The sequence below is a fragment of the Varroa destructor genome, unplaced genomic scaffold (assembly GCF_002443255.2).
Source record: "Varroa destructor unplaced genomic scaffold, Vdes_3.0 BEIS01000007.1, whole genome shotgun sequence".
NCBI lineage: Eukaryota > Metazoa > Arthropoda > Arachnida > Mesostigmata > Varroidae > Varroa > Varroa destructor.
In genome coordinates this window covers 12,554,806-12,572,948 of record NW_019211460.1, presented here as the reverse complement: position 1 = coordinate 12,572,948, position 18,143 = coordinate 12,554,806, and the positions used below count along the sequence as shown (strand labels likewise).

The 18,143-nt window shown below is 40.7% G+C and overlaps 1 protein-coding gene and 1 long non-coding RNA gene across 5 annotated transcripts; one reads left to right on the top strand and one right to left on the bottom strand.

Annotated features, from left to right (window-relative positions):
• Positions 1-718: 718 nt before the first annotated feature.
• On the top strand, positions 719-12,947 carry LOC111254509 (uncharacterized). Of its 2 annotated transcripts, none has more exons than XR_002675052.2 (3): positions 719-1,189; positions 11,206-11,347; positions 12,036-12,947. It is a non-coding gene; the product is annotated as an uncharacterized LOC111254509 (long non-coding RNA). The 2 variants fall into 2 exon arrangements; XR_015317823.1 differs by having other exon boundaries at positions 719-1,298.
• Positions 5,311-12,152, bottom strand: IntS14 (integrator complex subunit 14). 3 transcript variants are annotated; one of them, XM_022815413.2, is made up of 8 exons: positions 11,991-12,152; positions 11,211-11,381; positions 10,707-10,925; positions 7,695-7,953; positions 7,099-7,339; positions 6,823-6,964; positions 6,355-6,522; positions 5,311-5,944 (listed from the first exon to the last, which is right to left on the bottom strand). In XM_022815413.2, exons 1-8 carry the CDS (start codon positions 12,150-12,152, stop codon positions 5,699-5,701), a joined length of 1,608 nt encoding a protein of 535 aa, XP_022671148.1. In that variant the 3' UTR covers positions 5,311-5,698. The 3 variants fall into 3 exon arrangements, with proteins under 3 accessions (XP_022671148.1, XP_022671151.1, XP_022671152.1); XM_022815416.2 differs by lacking the exon at positions 10,707-10,925; XM_022815417.2 differs by lacking the exons at positions 10,707-10,925; positions 11,211-11,381.
• Positions 12,948-18,143: the final 5,196 nt, after the last annotated feature.

Here is an 18,143-nt window from a genome sequence, read left to right as displayed (position 1 = left end):
TTTCTAGGCTCGTTTCCTTCTAGGATTACGATACATTGTACTATCTAATCCATCTGTCATCACAAATCGTCAACTGCCATTGGCATTAGCTTCATCCTCAAGTGGCTGTTAAAATTTACATTTTATCAAATGTCGCTGGTATCATCCGCGATAGCGAAGCAATGCGTCAGTAAGTGCTATTATCACAACGTAATACCGGATCCTTCTTTCGAAGTTTCGAACAGCGCAGAGAGCACCGCACATTTACAGAGTTCTCTTCAGAATCATCCTTTTCACGGGGGGTAAACCTCACGGCGTTCGGACGGTACGCGAAGATGCGTTACTTAAGAGTACCGTTCGTATGCATTGGACGCCAGTTCGACAAAACGCATCATACCAAATGAGCGTATTTGCTGATCCGTCTGAAGATCCGAATAGTCCATATGTTATAAATGTTCAGTTTGTCGATGTTATTAGTGATTCGTGTTAGTCATTTACGCGTCCGTTCCATTCGGCTGTTCATGAGTGATCCTGACAGGCGTCGACAGGCATGGCTGGATCGACATGGCAGGCCAAAACAAAAAACGAACACGCAACTTCTATTAGCACAAACCGCAATTGCAACAACATGCTATTCTATGGACAATAGAAGTAGAAGTGAACAATTGAACCGTAGCATTTTGGACGCGCCGCTAATATGAAACGGAGCAAGTAGAGAGGGCTGAAGTAGTCAAAGATTAAACGTGTATACGTACATGTAAGGTAAGAGTTGATGCCCTCTCCAGGAGCCGGCGACAAAATAGGTTCGATCTGAATTAAGCACAACGCAACAGCGCACAACCTGACGATGGCCATGGCGACCGTGGTGGTGACGATGACGATGACGATGGTAATGATAACACCTGAATCCCTCACAAGTGTACAGGCTCACGCAGAAACGCAACAAAGTGGAACTATTATGACGAATGAAAGAGGGCATTCGGAGCGTCTAACTGGACGATGCTGTTTACATTTTCTTCCTCTATACGGTAGTTGCTTTAACGTGTTTGTGATCATTATTGCTATACCATCAGCATTGGCTCCCATCGTCGTCTGCTCACAGCCCTCCAGAAAATCAGTGTTTCTCTTCTACACAAGTTCCTCCACATATCGCTTTGGCTCATCGACTTCTTATCGTCTTCACTGCTAAAAAATAAACAGATCGTCTGAGGTAAACAAAACAAGATTGTTCCTGGGCTTTTTCGCAAGCTACATTGTGAATCCGGTCTAGCTAGCCATCTGTGATGACCACGTAGGTCTAAGCAGCTAACAGTAAATAGGTAAACATTTTTTCAGGTAAGACCTCTCTTGTCGTTTTTCTTTCACAGGACAATTGCCTTGAGCCTGCCTTGAAGTCCGCTTGACGGTCTATAGACCGATAATAATAATATCAAAGGACACCGATAATGGTATCATCGATGAGTCATGTGCCATTGCCGAATCAATCCCACATGAACCCTTGCATTATCTACACTGGCTTCTTTTAGCGCAGATCTTGCTATCTTCAGCTATGTCAGAAGGTATTAGAATTAGGAGTAGGATCAATTATTTCATCTCTGTCCATTAGCAAAACTCTAATAATGTGAACTACAGAAAACTCTCAAAGGACACAAGGTACTTGAGACAGCAAGCACACTTACATGAGTCGGTCTTCAACAGGCCGTCATGAATCTGCCAAGCAGATCTATGTCCGGGCATGATGATTATCACTCAACGAAGTTCCTTAAAAGGACTGGATATAGTGTTTGATTGAAAGCAGAAATTCGGAGGACCTTATATATTCCATATTATTAAGTTGCCCTATATACTTTGAAACATTAAAAGCTTTTGTTGTACACTAGAGAGTGAACTTGCTGAAACGAAGAACCCATTATGGCCCCTAATGGAGGCAATAAGATTTCGACATAAAATCAAACTTTGTTTTATTGAATTTATCCCCACACCTCACCCCCTTCATACAATTCAGCTTTAAAACACCGCTTCAAATCGGGGTGAAGACATGACAATTATCATAGAGATTATTTCCAACTTCGTTTCACCTGCTCATAGACAGGAAGGTCCTTAGCGTTTCTGCGGGTTGTACCCATATAAAGAAAATAATAGCGGCGGTTGGAAGCACGGCGTTTCCCCTTTAGAGCATGAAACAGGGTTATTGTGCCTTCGCGTCGCTTGTTCGAATATACCATGCCATAGAAGTTCCAGCAAGTTTACCGTATTGAATTTTGGGCATTTTGACATAACGAAAGCAAAGGAGGAAAGAGCGCTTACAGTATTTAAATATCGTAGAAGAGTATACATACACTTAGTAGAGATGTAAAACTTACATATATATAGTACTATAACATGTTTTGCTCTATCTGTTTGGCCAAACATATATTTTACGTCCATTCCAGAAATTCCCCATAAAGTTTCAATTAACAATACACACTTCCCATAATCAACCCATGGCGCGATTTAATCACGATTAAAACTAATGTACTATTATATCACTAGGAACTTCTTAAACATTTTTTCGCACTATAATAGATAAAATTTAAATAAATATCGTTTCCTGTAAATAGTTCCCGCACTACTAACGGATACCTTGCCGCGTTGCAATTTTTTCATGCGATCTTTCTATGGGGTGTCTGTCTGTGTGTAAGTACACTACGTGAAATAAATGCTAAATAGAAATATCTATACTTCATTTGTTTATTCTAATATATATATATATATATATATATATATATATATATATATAGTTAATAATTTGACGTATTATTATAGCACCAGTTTAAAAAGCTATAAAAAATAATCTGACAAACAAACTGGAGTTTGAATGAAAGTCTGTGCCTTGCGGGCGTTGATCCGGATAATAATACCTACGTAAGTAAGTAAACGTTTCGAGTTAGTTCAGTAGCACCGACCCACGTAATCCATAAATTTATTTCTCGATACTGACATTGTTATAACAGGGTCCGATAGTTGTTGGCCAAAAACTGCTTGGCACAGATATAATCCTTGAAGAGCTCCTTGAAACAAGTTAGTTTGCGTACCCGCTAACTGAATCCTTGTATAGTCCTGCTTAAATTGTTCATTCGTGTAGAGGACGTCGGTCGAACGAAGTCATATGATAAAAGCGGATATATATATAGTACAAAATGCTTTAGTAGCTTCAGCCGCTTTAAAATGAGCGGCCTCTTTGTGAGATCAGAATTCTCCCGGTCAGACTGTCTACGTTTTCAGTGCTTGACTATGTGGAAGTGGACAAATAAAACTACTCGAAAGGTTTCTGCTTTCCTTAAAAAGTACATGACGAAAGCCTTATTGGTAAGGCCTAGTACAGGAGAAACCATTGTCCAATGCCTTAGAATCTCTTTAAAGCTTCGTCATGTGTTGGAGTGTCTGCGCTGTCTCTCGCTCAAAACGGAAACTAACACACAGCCTGACACAGAGGGTTGAGGTATAGATATATAAGATCTTCGGACTATGAACTAGGTTCTTGTTCTTTTGCTCGCTTTACTCAGTTGCTGCAGAGTAAATGCTTGTTAAACATTGTGCCATAATTGGAATTATCGAAGAACATCGAGACTGCGTCAATTCAGCCTCAGTGAACTTTGTTACGTGGTCGTTGGCAGCTACAAACGATATTTGAAGGGCGTAACTCACTCAGTGGTACGTTGGTGTTCATTGTTGATACTACTGATAAAGGTTATGGTAGTCTTGAAAAAGTTATCCTGGCCATTATATACGATTTAATATGTTCAGGCAGACATTGCGAATATGCAAGGAATTTAACATATATATATTTAAAAAAAAAAAAAAAAGCTGACAATCGTCGAAGGTAGGAGAATAGGAAAACTTTAATCTCGACTCCAAGGATCATGTGAACACTCTTATATTTACGAATCTGTGCTAGTGCATATTAAAAAAACCCACTCGACTATCAAACAAAAAAATGGTGATTTTCTTTAGTTGCACGCGTTGATTGTAAGATAAGCTATCTGTCTGAACTTGAAGTTGATTCTATTGTTAATAATTGCGTCAGATCTAACCAACTTATTTAAATAGCTGTGATTTTATGAAATCTGAAAGAGCCTGTAGATTAGTCGAAAAAAAAGCCGCACGAAGAAACGTTTGCAGGATATTACATCTCTAATTACAGTAAATCTGTTTATCTGCATAACTTTGGGATATACTAACCACAACGAAAATACATTTGGTCTTTGGCAGGGAAAAAAAAAAAAAAAAACTAGGCAAAACGGTATTTTAAAAAATTATGTCGAGGTCCACAAAAGGTTAGAGGTACATTAATTTATATTACGTTACGCTAAATGAATCATCTTTGATTGAGCCACCTTATGGCTGAAAATAAGATTTGCACACAGGTACACGGATTAAGATACTTCCAGTCATTAAATTAAGGGTAGTTCCTTTGACAAAACAAAAAGTACGTTGCGTATAACGCCGAGGCAATGCAGCCCTTCGAAATGGCCACTATTGTAATTACGCTCGCTATTGGAGATCTATCTAAAATTACTCTGTCCTATTATTCGGCAATATGTAATCAAACAAGCGTAATGCTTTTTGAATAGCCTAAAATCTACGAAACGGAAGTTCACAGTTACGACGTTCCACTGTTGTGGTACACATTTTATCATCACAAGCTACAAAATATAACTTGTGATATATTGACTCCTCACGTTTCAAGTGATCCCTCGATTGATAATTTGGCCCGGCGGTAATTCCATTAAGTGAGATAACTTCGAAATTTCGATAATTACAGCTGTTCTACGAATAATACTTGAGGTGGCCAATAGAGATCGCTGTCTAACATGTATCTATTTGTATATTTTGAGCATAAAATAAATGAACAAGCTAAATAGCTGTTGTAATCGCTTGACAAAAACGTAGGCTTAAAATTTAGGTTTAATTAACACCAAATAAGCCTCTCAGTCCTATTAATGTTATCTATTAAATTATATCAATGGCGTCGAACTGCGAGCTTTGACGTAACAATAGATGATTTTGTACATCGTTTACGATGTTATAGTCATTTCTATGTTTGTGTATATATATAAAAGTTCACCATACACAAAGTAGATGTTGAACTTGATAATAATAATAACTAAACTTTTTATCGTCAGTAACGTAGCCAATTTTAATTTATTATTAACCCAAGATAGCTAATTTTACAGAAAGTTCATCAAAATTTTTTAATGAATGAACTCTAATCTATTATCTCGAAATCCGCTTATCTCAGTCGAGTAGTTAAGAGCTATACGGATGATTAGTTGAAGAACAATGTCGCAGTAATGAGATCAGACGTACGACAAGTTTTAATTCTACACATATTTTGTTTACACATTTATTTAAACAAAGTTGTATCGTTTATACTTTTACATTGTGCTGCAAGCTAGCTTGTTGGTTCCGAACAAATATGAATATCATACAAGCCTATGGTGCTTCTTTGCCGAGAGCTCAGTTTAAATTCGAGCGTAACTTGGTCACCTGTCGCTTGATTCGCATTCAATTTACAGCAGAAGTGCGTGTAACACAATTTTTTACATTATACTTCGGCTTCATTGGCTTATGAGTTACCCACACTTTCGCAAGCACCCTCATTTACAGGACGGTCCTGGAGGAGCTGATGTATATATATATATAGCAGACAGGCAGAAGCTCCCCGCTAAGCCTAGCGCTATTCGCTCATATTTTGGAAATACTTTGTACGAAGGGGAGCTATTGGAACATCAGCGTCAGGCAGTGGGCCCGAGCCGTTAGCTGGAGGCTTGAGCTGATTTGCCGCATGACTTAGTTGAAGAGCTGCATCGGGGTGGGCAGTGCCTGGAAGAAGAGTGCATTCCCTTTCAAGAATCGACGATAACGCTTCAAGTAGATCTGTGAAGCCGTACGATATGGCAGCTCGACGTACTCGATTCAATTCCTGTCAATCAGATGCAGCTCGAATTTGTATTCGTTCTAAACAAGTGATTTAAGAAATTCAGACGAACACTTCGTTTCAACTTCTGATTAACAATGTTTTCCCAAAAGAGACGGACGGTTTCTTTTATTAGCAACTGCGTTTCCGTTTGCAATGAACTAGTACAGAATGTTTGGAGTTGTATTTTTTTTATCTTCGCGCGAAAAATTGTCCGACGCAGATCGGCGTCGGCCCTAGAAGGGCCTATATCGACTGTCTCAAGTATGGCGTGCCTTTGAAATGCCGTAGTTGATTGCAACTGGTTAACAAATTAAAACCTCATCCAATTGAAGTTGACCATCTCATCAGGCAGAACCGGACACGATAAACAGAATTATAACTGCATTTAATATATATAGACATGAAACACGAACCTTGTAAAAGTTATGGATCTTCTCAGGTAGTTTACGCGCATGTCGGAGAATCTTCTGTATGTCTGCCTGAAGACCCGTTGTGCGAATCCAAACGACTGAGTTTTGTGAGTAGCTGGGTTTTTCAAGCGGTTTTAGCGGAAGCTTTAGCTTTTCCCAGGTCGATGGGATCTGATCAAGCGTAAGCACAACGAACAACACAAGCGTATATGCCAGTAATCTACGTCACAAATCAGACTCAGCACGCAAAGTTAATCAATCAAACTTCTAACTTAGGATTGTTCTCCTCCAACGAGAGGGGCATAGAGAATAAGAAATAGCAATCTAAGGGTGTACTATAAAACTATACTAATCAACGACGCATACAGTCTCGAATTATCTTACAAAAAGCACCTAAACTTTCTCGCTTTTTATGTGAAATAAGTAATTTTTGCTCCGCGAACGAAATTAGGTTTCACAGAAACTACCAACTCCATTGAGGTTAGCGCTGCCGAGGTTCTTGAAGGCGCACCACCAAGGCACAGAGTTCTCGCCGGGTTCGAACGTTGAGAGCATGAGATTAGACTTCTTTTTGCTATCCGCCCACGAGTACAACATTCCATACCAAGACGGCCTGTAAACGAACAAATGTTTAACAGTTGTTTGATATCACTAAGCTTTAGGGCGCATAAAAATGCATTTACGTGAAAGGCTAATATGTGATGGTTATCTGAAGTATTAAAAAAAGGGATGATAAAGGTAACTGACCCAATTCTGGCAATAGCGACCATCGACTCAACCTTAAGCGATCCATGCAGAAGGACACAGAATGAAGCCTGCTTTCCGTCGTTTTCATCGCCTGTAGCCGAGCCCACATTACTACAAACGCCATCTCCACTGTCTGAAGTCACCGCTGGCTCCGCTTTGATCTCGCCAATCGACGGCAACGACGAGGAATTCTCTTGAGAATCAATCCCACCGACTATACCTCCGCTTGAGTCCGATGTATCTGTAAACGACGTTCAGATCAATGTAATCATTGTTCAGAAACGTTCCTTGTCTAACTGGTCGACTTATACAATCACTCCATATATGAGCTACTATCGATTACATATATATATAATGAAACAAGTATGGAAGGAATGCGCGTCAAGTAAGACGTTGCCAAATTGCCAAGATAAATGGTCCAAGTAATTTTTTCAAGCTGAGACAACAACAGATTAACACAGCGTTATCTATGAGGTAGCGTACACAATGCTAAGTTAATTTCGGCCATATCTAGTTCCTACAAGTTCTGCTGTTCGCGACTTTCGGATACTCAGCTGTTTGAAGCCTACCTACGAAGCATTAGTAACTGTACCAACCATAGGTTTTTGGTGCTGGTATTGGTAAAACGAGATGACGAGACACTGTAGCAGGATGTGCTACATCACCAATGTTCATGAATCCAACAATCGAGATTTGTTCAGTCATTCGCACCGGTGGCTGATCGGCTTCGGCGTCTGGGCCACGTCGCGGCTGCGGTTCAGGTGGGGGGCAAAGCGTCACGTGTGAAGACAAATGGCCACACGTAAGGCGACCCTGCCAGGAGACATACGATGACTCGCCGATCGATACGAACGCCTACAGAAAAGAGTTTAGCAGGACATACAAACGGCATATATAAGCTAATGAATTAATCTATTAAAATTCATTCACCTTCACAAAAACCTCACAAGTACAGGCCAGTAGCACAGTGTCCCTATATTGGAGGAGGTATATGGAACCATTTTATCATATCAAACATTTGGCATTATTTTTTTTTACATATATCAATTTTCTTTGATTATACTTTATGTTGTTGAATACCTAAAATTAATTATAGCGATTTGTCAAATGTCCTAAAGACGGCGGCAGGAGGCAAAAAGAAGCATGATACCGTCACATTTTTTCAGAGTGTTCCCATTAATTTCCACGAGTTCGTATAGTTCGTTTTGAAGGCTTCTGTTGGTGGAAGCTCAGAGCGACGTCCCAGATCCTTGGATAGCGATGGTGAGTGGAGTGAGAGATACATAAAACGATCGCGGGTCTCCATATGTAGCCTAACGGTCGTTTATGAGGGAAGGCCCTGAGACGATTTAATTGTTCGAGTTTTTCTACTGTAAGATCTTTCTAAATGACGTGTATCCCCATTAAAACTAGATTTAGATTGAACGAAGTGAGAGCGATTACAAGAGGCACGCGGTAAAACAATTTGATCGCCCATGCGGCCAACACTGCGTTCCTCCATCTTTTGTTACGTGCGCCGCAGTGAAACTTCTGTCCTTCGCAGAGAATAGAAATTCCAAGTATAGGCAGCGCTTTACATAGGCAAGAGGTGCCCTGCCGATGTATGTCGAGCGTTGCTTCTCCATCTAAACTTTATCACCTCTGTCTTGTTAAGTTTACTTCAAATCTTTGACCGCCGTATGGAGCTGACCTAGTGTCTACTGCATTTGAAATCTGTTTGACCCGTGTACCATTAAAACGCCTGCATACACGATGACTTCGACCGATTTTTCCGCCCACTTATTTGATTAAAATAGAGAATAGGAGTGACTTTTGGCTGTTTCCCTGAGCCAAGCCAGTTGTCTATATTAAGAGTGGAAGTTTGGCTACTGCTTCGATGGTTATTTCGTGTTTGTGAAGAATTGCAGCAAGAAAGTTAAGCACATCCATAGGCATACCGACCTTGGCCAGCGTGAGCGTACTTTGTCCCCGGGCGTCGAGTTGAAGGCTATTTTGAAGTCGACGAAGACCCCGTATCGCTCATTGCGGGGCGCCGTGAGCTCGTTATTGACATCGACCATCATGATCTTTCCGAAACCGTTGAGATGGTATGAACGATTTTTTTTTTTTTTGGGGGGGGGGGGGGTAAGAACTGTTCAATATCTTAATCAGCAAGCCAGAGAACGGCTCATATTAAACTCTTCTTCTTCACGATACCCCGCCACGATGACAACGCGACTTTTCCTTTAGAGATCACTAACAGGATAGCGTCTCTTCATTTAGCTCAAAATGTATCAGTATATGAATATATATTAAACAGCGCCGTTCAGCATGGTGCTAGAATATAGGAGTGTTTGCGATGCTCGTTGCAGATCCTATCTGGACCCTACGGCTTTCCTGTTACGTAGGTTCCCAAGACCTTGAATTAGTTCCCATACTTTTTATGTCCTGTTGAACGATATCATACCTTTTCTGATAGATTGTCTTAAATACGAAATCCGAGATATAGAAGCTGGACTGCATCTTGGCCATTTGGGCCCTTCGGTCAAGGCTGCAAATATACTTGAACCACGGTCTATGTACTGTAGGTTAGAGGATTTCAATCAGATGCCGCGCATAAGTTTCAGTATCCATCATGTCAGTTTCGGAAAGTGCTTCGTGGGTGCGCTTCAGCAACTAGATTACACCTAGGCGTCGCAGCAGAGGTTGGCGTTCAACAATGCGCGCAGGTGCAACTTGGACAAGGCGATCTCTCGCCATCGATAGGTGGGCCCGAATGCGTGCGCCCTCTGACTGATTTTCACTTTGAAATCTTGCCCTAGCTTTAATTACGTTTGTTGCAAATACATTGGTAACTGAACTTCATGCATGTCCTAGGAAAATCGGTGTCAAAGTGGAATTGACTAGCCAGCGAGCAATGCCCCCGAGCGAATGTAAAAGGGCCGCAGCGCGGCTTGAGTTCGGCTGGTCGAGGTGGGAGTTGACATCGCCAGCAATGATCAGAAGAAAGGCAGAAGAAGTAGTAGACGCTACAAGTCTACTGACGAGTCCCTCCATCGAGTCAGCCGGCCAAATATAGGCTGCCTCGTAAGGCAACAACGTAATTCTTCACTAGCCACGGCATGAGGTCGCCTAGATTACGATTGAGCAGCCTGGTCCTTTACTCTTCATTACAGAACAGTGCACAGAATTGGGCCAAAAGGGCTAGCTGGCTAAGTTTCTTTTGGCACGACGATGTTTATACTGTCCAGGGTTTCCGAGACAGGAGCATAAAGGGTCGCACACACATAGTTGGTCAGAAAGTTAAGGGCAAAGTAAAGACATAGACCAGTTTCATAATGTATAAAATTAGAGTATAGGACATAACTAGACCAGACAATTGATTCGGGAACTATGAATAATAGCAATATACTGCGTGACACAGTAATTTTACTGTTGAGTAATACTAACCCAGAAAACTAATGAATACAACGAGAGAATGTTTTTAGACTTGTTTTTTTCTGTGCAAGAACCGTGTGAATAAAGTTGCTACCGCTCGAGACTCTATTCGGGTAGACAGTGTGTTTTTAAAAAATGCGTATTTTCCGAACGAATCATTGCAATTCAATAATGAATTCTAAGCAACTTACACGCTGCACACTTTTGAGGGTAAGCGAACCTTCTGGCACTACAACTCCCCCAGCACCGGTAGCGTCAATAAGTCGCTGATAGAAAGGTAGTGCACTTCGGATCTGGTTAGTGTTGGGCTGGCACAGGGGGACAACATGAAGTTTGCAAGGAAATGGGAAAAGGGGCGCCGTGAATATTGGCTGAGTCCGAGGCACGTTACCATCTGTTACCAAAATCACCTAAGAACAAAGTATCGATTATTATGCAGCTTAAAAAGAAGGTCAATCACTATTGGTCACTGAGCAATACTTTCCAATGATTTTATGAGCAAAGACAGAGACACCCATTATTTTCCAGATTTTCAGCTGCACCGTCAAGCTATAATATTCCTCATATGCTACCTTTCTCTAAAGTATTACCGAAATATATATTTTTCACGCCAAAAAAACTGCGTTTATAAGTAAATTTAGTAGGAATCGACAATGTATATAAAAAATTCGATTCTGCTTTGTTTTTCAGTGTACCTGGCAGCTGCACGTCACTCCCCACTCATGCAGAACTGCTTGCTTCGCTCCTTCGATGCCAGCCTCAAACGCTGTTCTATCATAGAACTGAAGCCGGCTCAGCCTCTCTCTAAGTGCATCGAAATCACGCGTGAAAGGTTCAACCACTTCCCATAATGATGAGAAAACTACCTAGAAGGATAAAATAGACGTACATGCACTCGTCAGATAGATGCACCTAATCACTGAAGAGTATAACGGCTGGGACCCAGAGCTGAACATGATCCTACCTGTTAGATAGTAAAGTACAATACATAGCCGTTCATACGATTTACACGTATATCTACTAACTGTTACTCTATCATGTTAATAGTAGTATCGGTAAGATACATCGAAACGATACTTAGCTTTAGCTCAGTATACCCCTGAATCAACAGAAGACTCCAGTCGTAGAAGTACACAAACCATAATAATGAAAAGACGCTTCAAGATATCTCAGAAGCAACATTTCTGGTGTTTTGTAGGGCATTATTAATTTTTCTGAACGAAACGACAACTTCCAGCAATAAGAAATAGATAATCGAATGATACCTTTGCTATACTTACTTCACGAATGTTTTTTTTTTTACTGTCGTGAAAACATAATCAGACTTATATATACGTTCGTTAGAAAAATGTTTTTCACGCCTACACTGTGCGCTTGGCAGCTGATCTTCTCCTATGAAATAATAAGAAAATTATCTAATTCCACGAGAGTAGAAGATTACGAATGTAGTATATTCTTGATTGATCATCACTCACAATTGAGCAGAATTCCAACTTGCAATGTATCGCCATATATTGCAGAAGGTGATTGAGTCCATCCGCAGCTAGATGTCGAAGCTGCATGGGCTCAGGACGATCGGCGAGCTCCACTGGACGACACATCGAGAGTGAGGCATCGATAAGTAATACGGTCGGCATATTGAATCACTTCGTTCAACTCCTAATCACGCCGTATATGGCTAAATCTACCTCAGTTAATCCTATTTAGCCAAGTCCGCTAAATCCGTCGTCTATCTAATCTAATTAACAGAATACTAGCACCAAACATTTTGTGAATCAGAGATATTTTAAAGGCTGCCGGATGATGATCAGTGAATTGATACGCGTACTACACTAGGTCGGATCAACCTGCTTGCACCGAACCCAGAGTTAAGATCATCTGAAAACAAACAGGATGCGACATGATTAGCTGACTAGGTCTACTTCTAGGCTTATATTCAAATAGAAAACACTTCCTGCCCTCTATACATATAGGCCTCGAGCTTACTATAAGATACCTACAAAATGAGTTTAGTTTTCAGTTAATGAGTTCTTTATTTTAAATAAGTACTTTTTGTATACAGATATTTCGAGTTTTATGTCCGCTCCCTCCGTTAAGCATTCTATAATACAGCTGATGTTCCTTAATTTAAGCACGCTATTCACTATGCCATCACCGGAATGTACCTCTTGTAACTACCCAAACTCTGTGATAGTTCTAGTAGTCTGAATCTCCATTCAGATAAGTAGTTAACTTCAACTAGAAAATCCACCTTCGGTGCTACGTTTTTTTTTGTAGTATGTCATGAATCGCCTATAATATTTCGGTTAATTAAAAAGAATTTGTCGCTTTTTATCGATTCTTACCTTTGAAAAACATGGCCACAAACGTGTATATATACGTATAAGGGAAAAAGAATAAAACTCAAATCAATAAAAGAAAAAGAAGAGGAAGAGAGTGTCAATTTGCTGATACGATAAAATAGCTATTGTCCCTCTACGCGTAAAATGTATTCAACTATGAACTTTTTACCACATGCAGGCCCCTCTCTGTGTAGGTCAACAGTTCTCTCGACGGCCGCGGATGACTCAGGCCATCTCATTTCCATTGTTACAGTATTGACCTCTTTATGCGGAAGCGTCAGTCATATCTTTGCAATGTGTTCTCATACTAATAGATACCGATTGTAGTTAAACGTAGTCATCCAAGAAATTTTGCACGTATTTTCGTACCCATAACAATCAATGATTGGCTAAGAAGTTAATAATTAATTGTTATCACTTGAGTAAGTTTCTTCACATGAAAACACTCCCAGAAAAAAGGACGTAACGAATCACAAGACACAAAAGCATGAAGACTATAATCCGACATATTGCGACCTAGCTACCCTCCCGCACTAGAACAATACTTTGAAATGACCTCGATAGTGCCAATGCTCGTCTAATTCGAACCAAAAAATATCTTAAATGGCGATCTTTCTTTGGGAGACGACCGGTTGCTTAGTTTAAATTTATTCATGCTAAGTGAACGACAATACCTCCTTTAGAGCAAACTACAACTTTTTCCAGAGTTAGAAATTCTAATAAAGGATTTAGAAGCATTCCCCTGTTCCTTTTTCTACAAAAGAAGTTAATACGTACAGCGTCAACTACATTTCGATGGACTATTCAATACTGTTTATTCGAATATGCGAAGCGTAAAGCATACGCGTCTGAGAAACTCGGGCATTTTCATCAACCCCAGCAAATATGCAACCCATTACGTACATCTTGTCTCCTATGTTTCTATGGAACATCTCAAGTATTTAGATGGGTTCTTCAAACGACACACGACCTAACTAGCTAGACTGCCTGATCGACGGCAATGGTTGAATCGAGACTGCACTAACAAATGTATGTAGCATATGGGTTTTATTGTAGCCATCGACGCCATTTACACAATTGGCGTTAGAGCGAAACGCCCAACGGTGAGGATACACGGTTCTCGCAGTCGTGTAGGCGGGTAACAATGACGAGTAGAGAGGAGGCACGCAACGCCACCGTTTTTACATTAAGCTCAGTGAGAGTCCGTGGGTGCATCCCTCTGGGGGAGAGTTGAAAGCGAGTATTTTGCATGTTAGAAAGCACACGGACAATGCGGAATATGACCGTCGCTTTACCGCTTAGTATCCATATGGTACTGTCTGCCGTGGACGCTACGACGAACCGTATGCTTGCGTCGGTGGTAAGAACGGTGGGTGGCCTCATTGTGAGCGCCACCCAGAATGAGTGATGGAGAGAGAGAGAGAGAGAGAGAGAGAGAGAGAGACAGGAAAAACGAGAGAGACTGAAAGCTATGCACAAACAGGTAGAGAACGGAGGTCGTTCTATGACCCCGTCTGACCTGGCCACCGACTGGAAGCGCTACTATTGGCTTGCTGCCCAACGCTAAGTACACGCAGCCGCGGTCTCAAAAGATGCTGGCCATTCGTTTCCAACAATTTCCAGTCACTGGCCAGCTGTTGACAAGCGAAACGTTGCAGACGAAATAAATTAGGCTTTTTTTTTAGTAGAGTTTACCATGTACGTAGGCGGCTGTCCACTACCGGCGAGAAATATTAGGCTCGAGTGCTTGTCTCGCAAGATGTATACTGAAGTATGGTAATGAACACACCGAAAATGTGGAAATGAATCAGAAGGGGCTTTTCTTTGTCTGGAAACAAATATGTGTCAGTGTATATGCGGTAGAAAAATAAGCATATATATATATATATATATATATATATATATAGGAATACTTGTATAGGTCCCATTGGAGCGCCTTAACTGTTTTAACAGTTTTTGTGGGTTGCGAAAAGGTGGCTAATTTGTTGTCGGCTAATGGAAGGCGCTAGCGTATCTGTTAGCTAAAGCAATGCTTGGTGCTCGCGAGCATCGGCATAATGGGTAGTTATTGGAGACGCATTATTCTATCTACTATATTATGAACAATCGATGAAAATCTTCACTAGTTGTTGATTGATAAATTCTATGAATAAACAGCCACTGCAAAACGTATCTGATAACGACGTATTAGCCGCGTGTTACGTAAAACCGTCCAAAGGTTAGTCTTCACGTCATCGTGTTGCCATGTTTAAAAGAGCAACAACAAGCATAATCATACCTGCGACGCATTGTCTTAGATACGTAACGTATGTAACAGTGCCTAAATCTGCACAGTTCTGGAAAAAACTGTGTATATGTTCAAGACGCCAACCGTCAGAACATAAGGAGATTCTCCAAAAAGGTAGTTCGTCCTGCAAACAACATGGTGAACGCCTGACTTCTTTAAAGTCCGTGATTTGATTCAAATCCAGTTTGACACATAGGATATTGCGAATTGTTTCACACACAGTTTGTAGTTGGCTAACACCTTTTACAGTATCAAAAGTAACTAGATTTTAAAACAGTTACTTTTGTTAAGTCATTGCATGAAATTCTTGACTGAATCGTTCCGTGCCCGTCCTACACTCAATAGTAACTCGAGATAAATACAATCAAATATATGAAAGCCCAAAGTGAAGTATATTTCCACCTTTCCTTCAGTTATCTCTATAGAGACTCCGTCGTCCACCAGATTTATTTTTTATTCTTATGATACTAAACAGCTAAGTCGCACACTGCTCATATTTATTTGGAGGCTCATAGACATACACACTGTACATGTCCACACAAGTCACTGTTAGCTGAAGTATGGGAAGCTAGCACGTAAATTCATCCCTTACTGCCACCCTGTCATCTCTATCTGTCTGTTTTAGCTCTGAATATTTCTCTGCTGTATCTATGCGCCGGATCGTTGACCATACCGGAAATCTGTCACTGAGCTCTGTCACGACTTCACCCGCAATCAGTTTACGCCCTCACAGGTGGTGGCCGTAGAACATTGAGATGAAACGAACCGAACCACAGGAACGCAGAATCTTAAGAACGGTCGATTCTAACACTTTTAGATCATATACCTCAAGTGCTTTGCTGTGACCTCATGACCGTATAATAACGTTCTTGTGCTCCCCAACTTTGAGACAGCCGCACCATCTGGTGCTGCTGTGAAAATTGATTCGTGAGACCAGGGGAAAATGCTCCCGGCTTACCACTGAAAACAGCTTAGTGGCAGTGGTCTCTGACCGAGCATTGGTTGTGGATAGCCCCCCCACGATATTTGTGATGGCCATTTCCTTTACATGATGCGCCTATCTAAGGTGTCCAGCAAGACGAGACTTAGTCTGTAGCGATAAACCCATCCTGCCGAAATCGCTTTCTTGAACTTGCCCGCCAGCTTTGTCGAACAAAAGATATACAGTGGGCATGTTTCGTCCGAATCGCTGCCGGGCAACCGAATAAGAAGCAGTAACGGACCCACTAACCCCGATTAAAAGTTCGGTCAGAGGGCCGCGTAGGGTGGAACGATAGTTACAGCGTCGATTCTAGCCTGATTTCCATTGCAAGGAACTAGGGCGACACAGCGGGCTCCTTAGATCGCTGACTGCTTGTCAACGAAGCTTTTCGTTGACAAAGTTGCTCACACAATGTATATGCGATTATGTGACAACGAACCAGATGCATAACGAGGAATTGCAATCAGGCATGGAGCCTTACGTTTTTATTTTTCCACCTTATAGGAAACCCTTACCTCCCAAGCAGCACTTAGCAAATATCTCGAAATCGACTGTGAAATAGGCTCATACTGAGGTGTATTCAGTGAATGTATAGGAACATTTTTAAATCTTTTTTTTTTTTGCTTTAAAAGTACAAAAAGCTTCTTGCATGATATTTTGAAGAGGGAACTAACACACACAGTGCAATAAGTGTACACTATTAGTGATTGTCTTGTTTGTATTTTCTAGCGGTTTTTTAATAGCGACGCAACGATTGTAAACTGGCAAAGCAATAGATAGTTTTCCATCATCCTATAACTGTAGCCGTAGATTATTTGGCATGACACACAAATAACCTAAAAAATAATATGTAGATATACATTGTCCAGCTTTGCCAAGACTTCCACAAAGGGCAATGTTATGACCGGCTTTACTATACCTACGCATGGTCCATAGCACGTCTAGCTCTCGTTCTCTGCGGATCGAGGAATTGGTCTTCTGACACACATGACCACCCTTAGGGTATGCAAACTCTTAAGACACCCAAGACCACCCTTTCCATTAAACCAGGATACCCACCGCTGCCGAGTGCACTCACTCAAACTGGGAACGCACGCATACGCAACCATATCTTAGTCCGGAGATATTATTAACTGAAGTTTATTAGGTCATTCTATGATATGATAGAGAAAATGACTGAAGATATTCTATTTTATATATAACGTTGCATGTACACCGATTCTATATAAGAGACAAATGGAAACTTTTATAAAACCTGTAACCACCTTTTGAAAAAAGCCATGTTTAAATACGAGCAGGATTCAAGACATATGCACTATTTAATTCGATTTTTACAAATGTATTGATATACCTCAGACGAAGAGACGGATCATTTGAACACACATGTCTGGAAGATTTAGTATTAAAAGTGAGAAACGTTTCGAAGGATGGATCTTACAGGTACAGATTAACACGCTACCGTAAACAATGTGCGTATCGGTAGCCAATTCAGCTGGGACGGACAACTGAAATGTATTGATGCCTGAGTTTATAGTTAAACTCGTACATAATACGATAGACGGGGGAAATAACTCATGGAATGAATATTGCCTTAGCGCCCGTTAGCCCAAACGAAAGATCAATAACTGTTGCTGGGACTTTTTCAATCAATCAACAACACCTGTAACATGTCAAAGGGTGCTGGTTTCTCTAGGAAAGTCCGCATAAATTTATGCTACATTTATTAAATCGAATAGCCATCTGCGGTTCGTTGTAAAGAGAGGGGTGGATTTGTTCTAATTAGCAGGTTATAGATTAACTTGAAATTTCGGCACGGATAACAAAGTTTTTCTTAACATTAGACGCAGACCCGTAAATTTAGTTGTACGTCAAAATAAACCCATATTAACTTGGCCCATGAGGTAAACAAACAGCTAATTTTTCTAAAACTTTTTTTCTAAACTTGACTTGAAGCATTGACTTCTGGAAGACAAGAATAGCTATTATAATTTGATAGAGATTTTAGTCATCGAACACG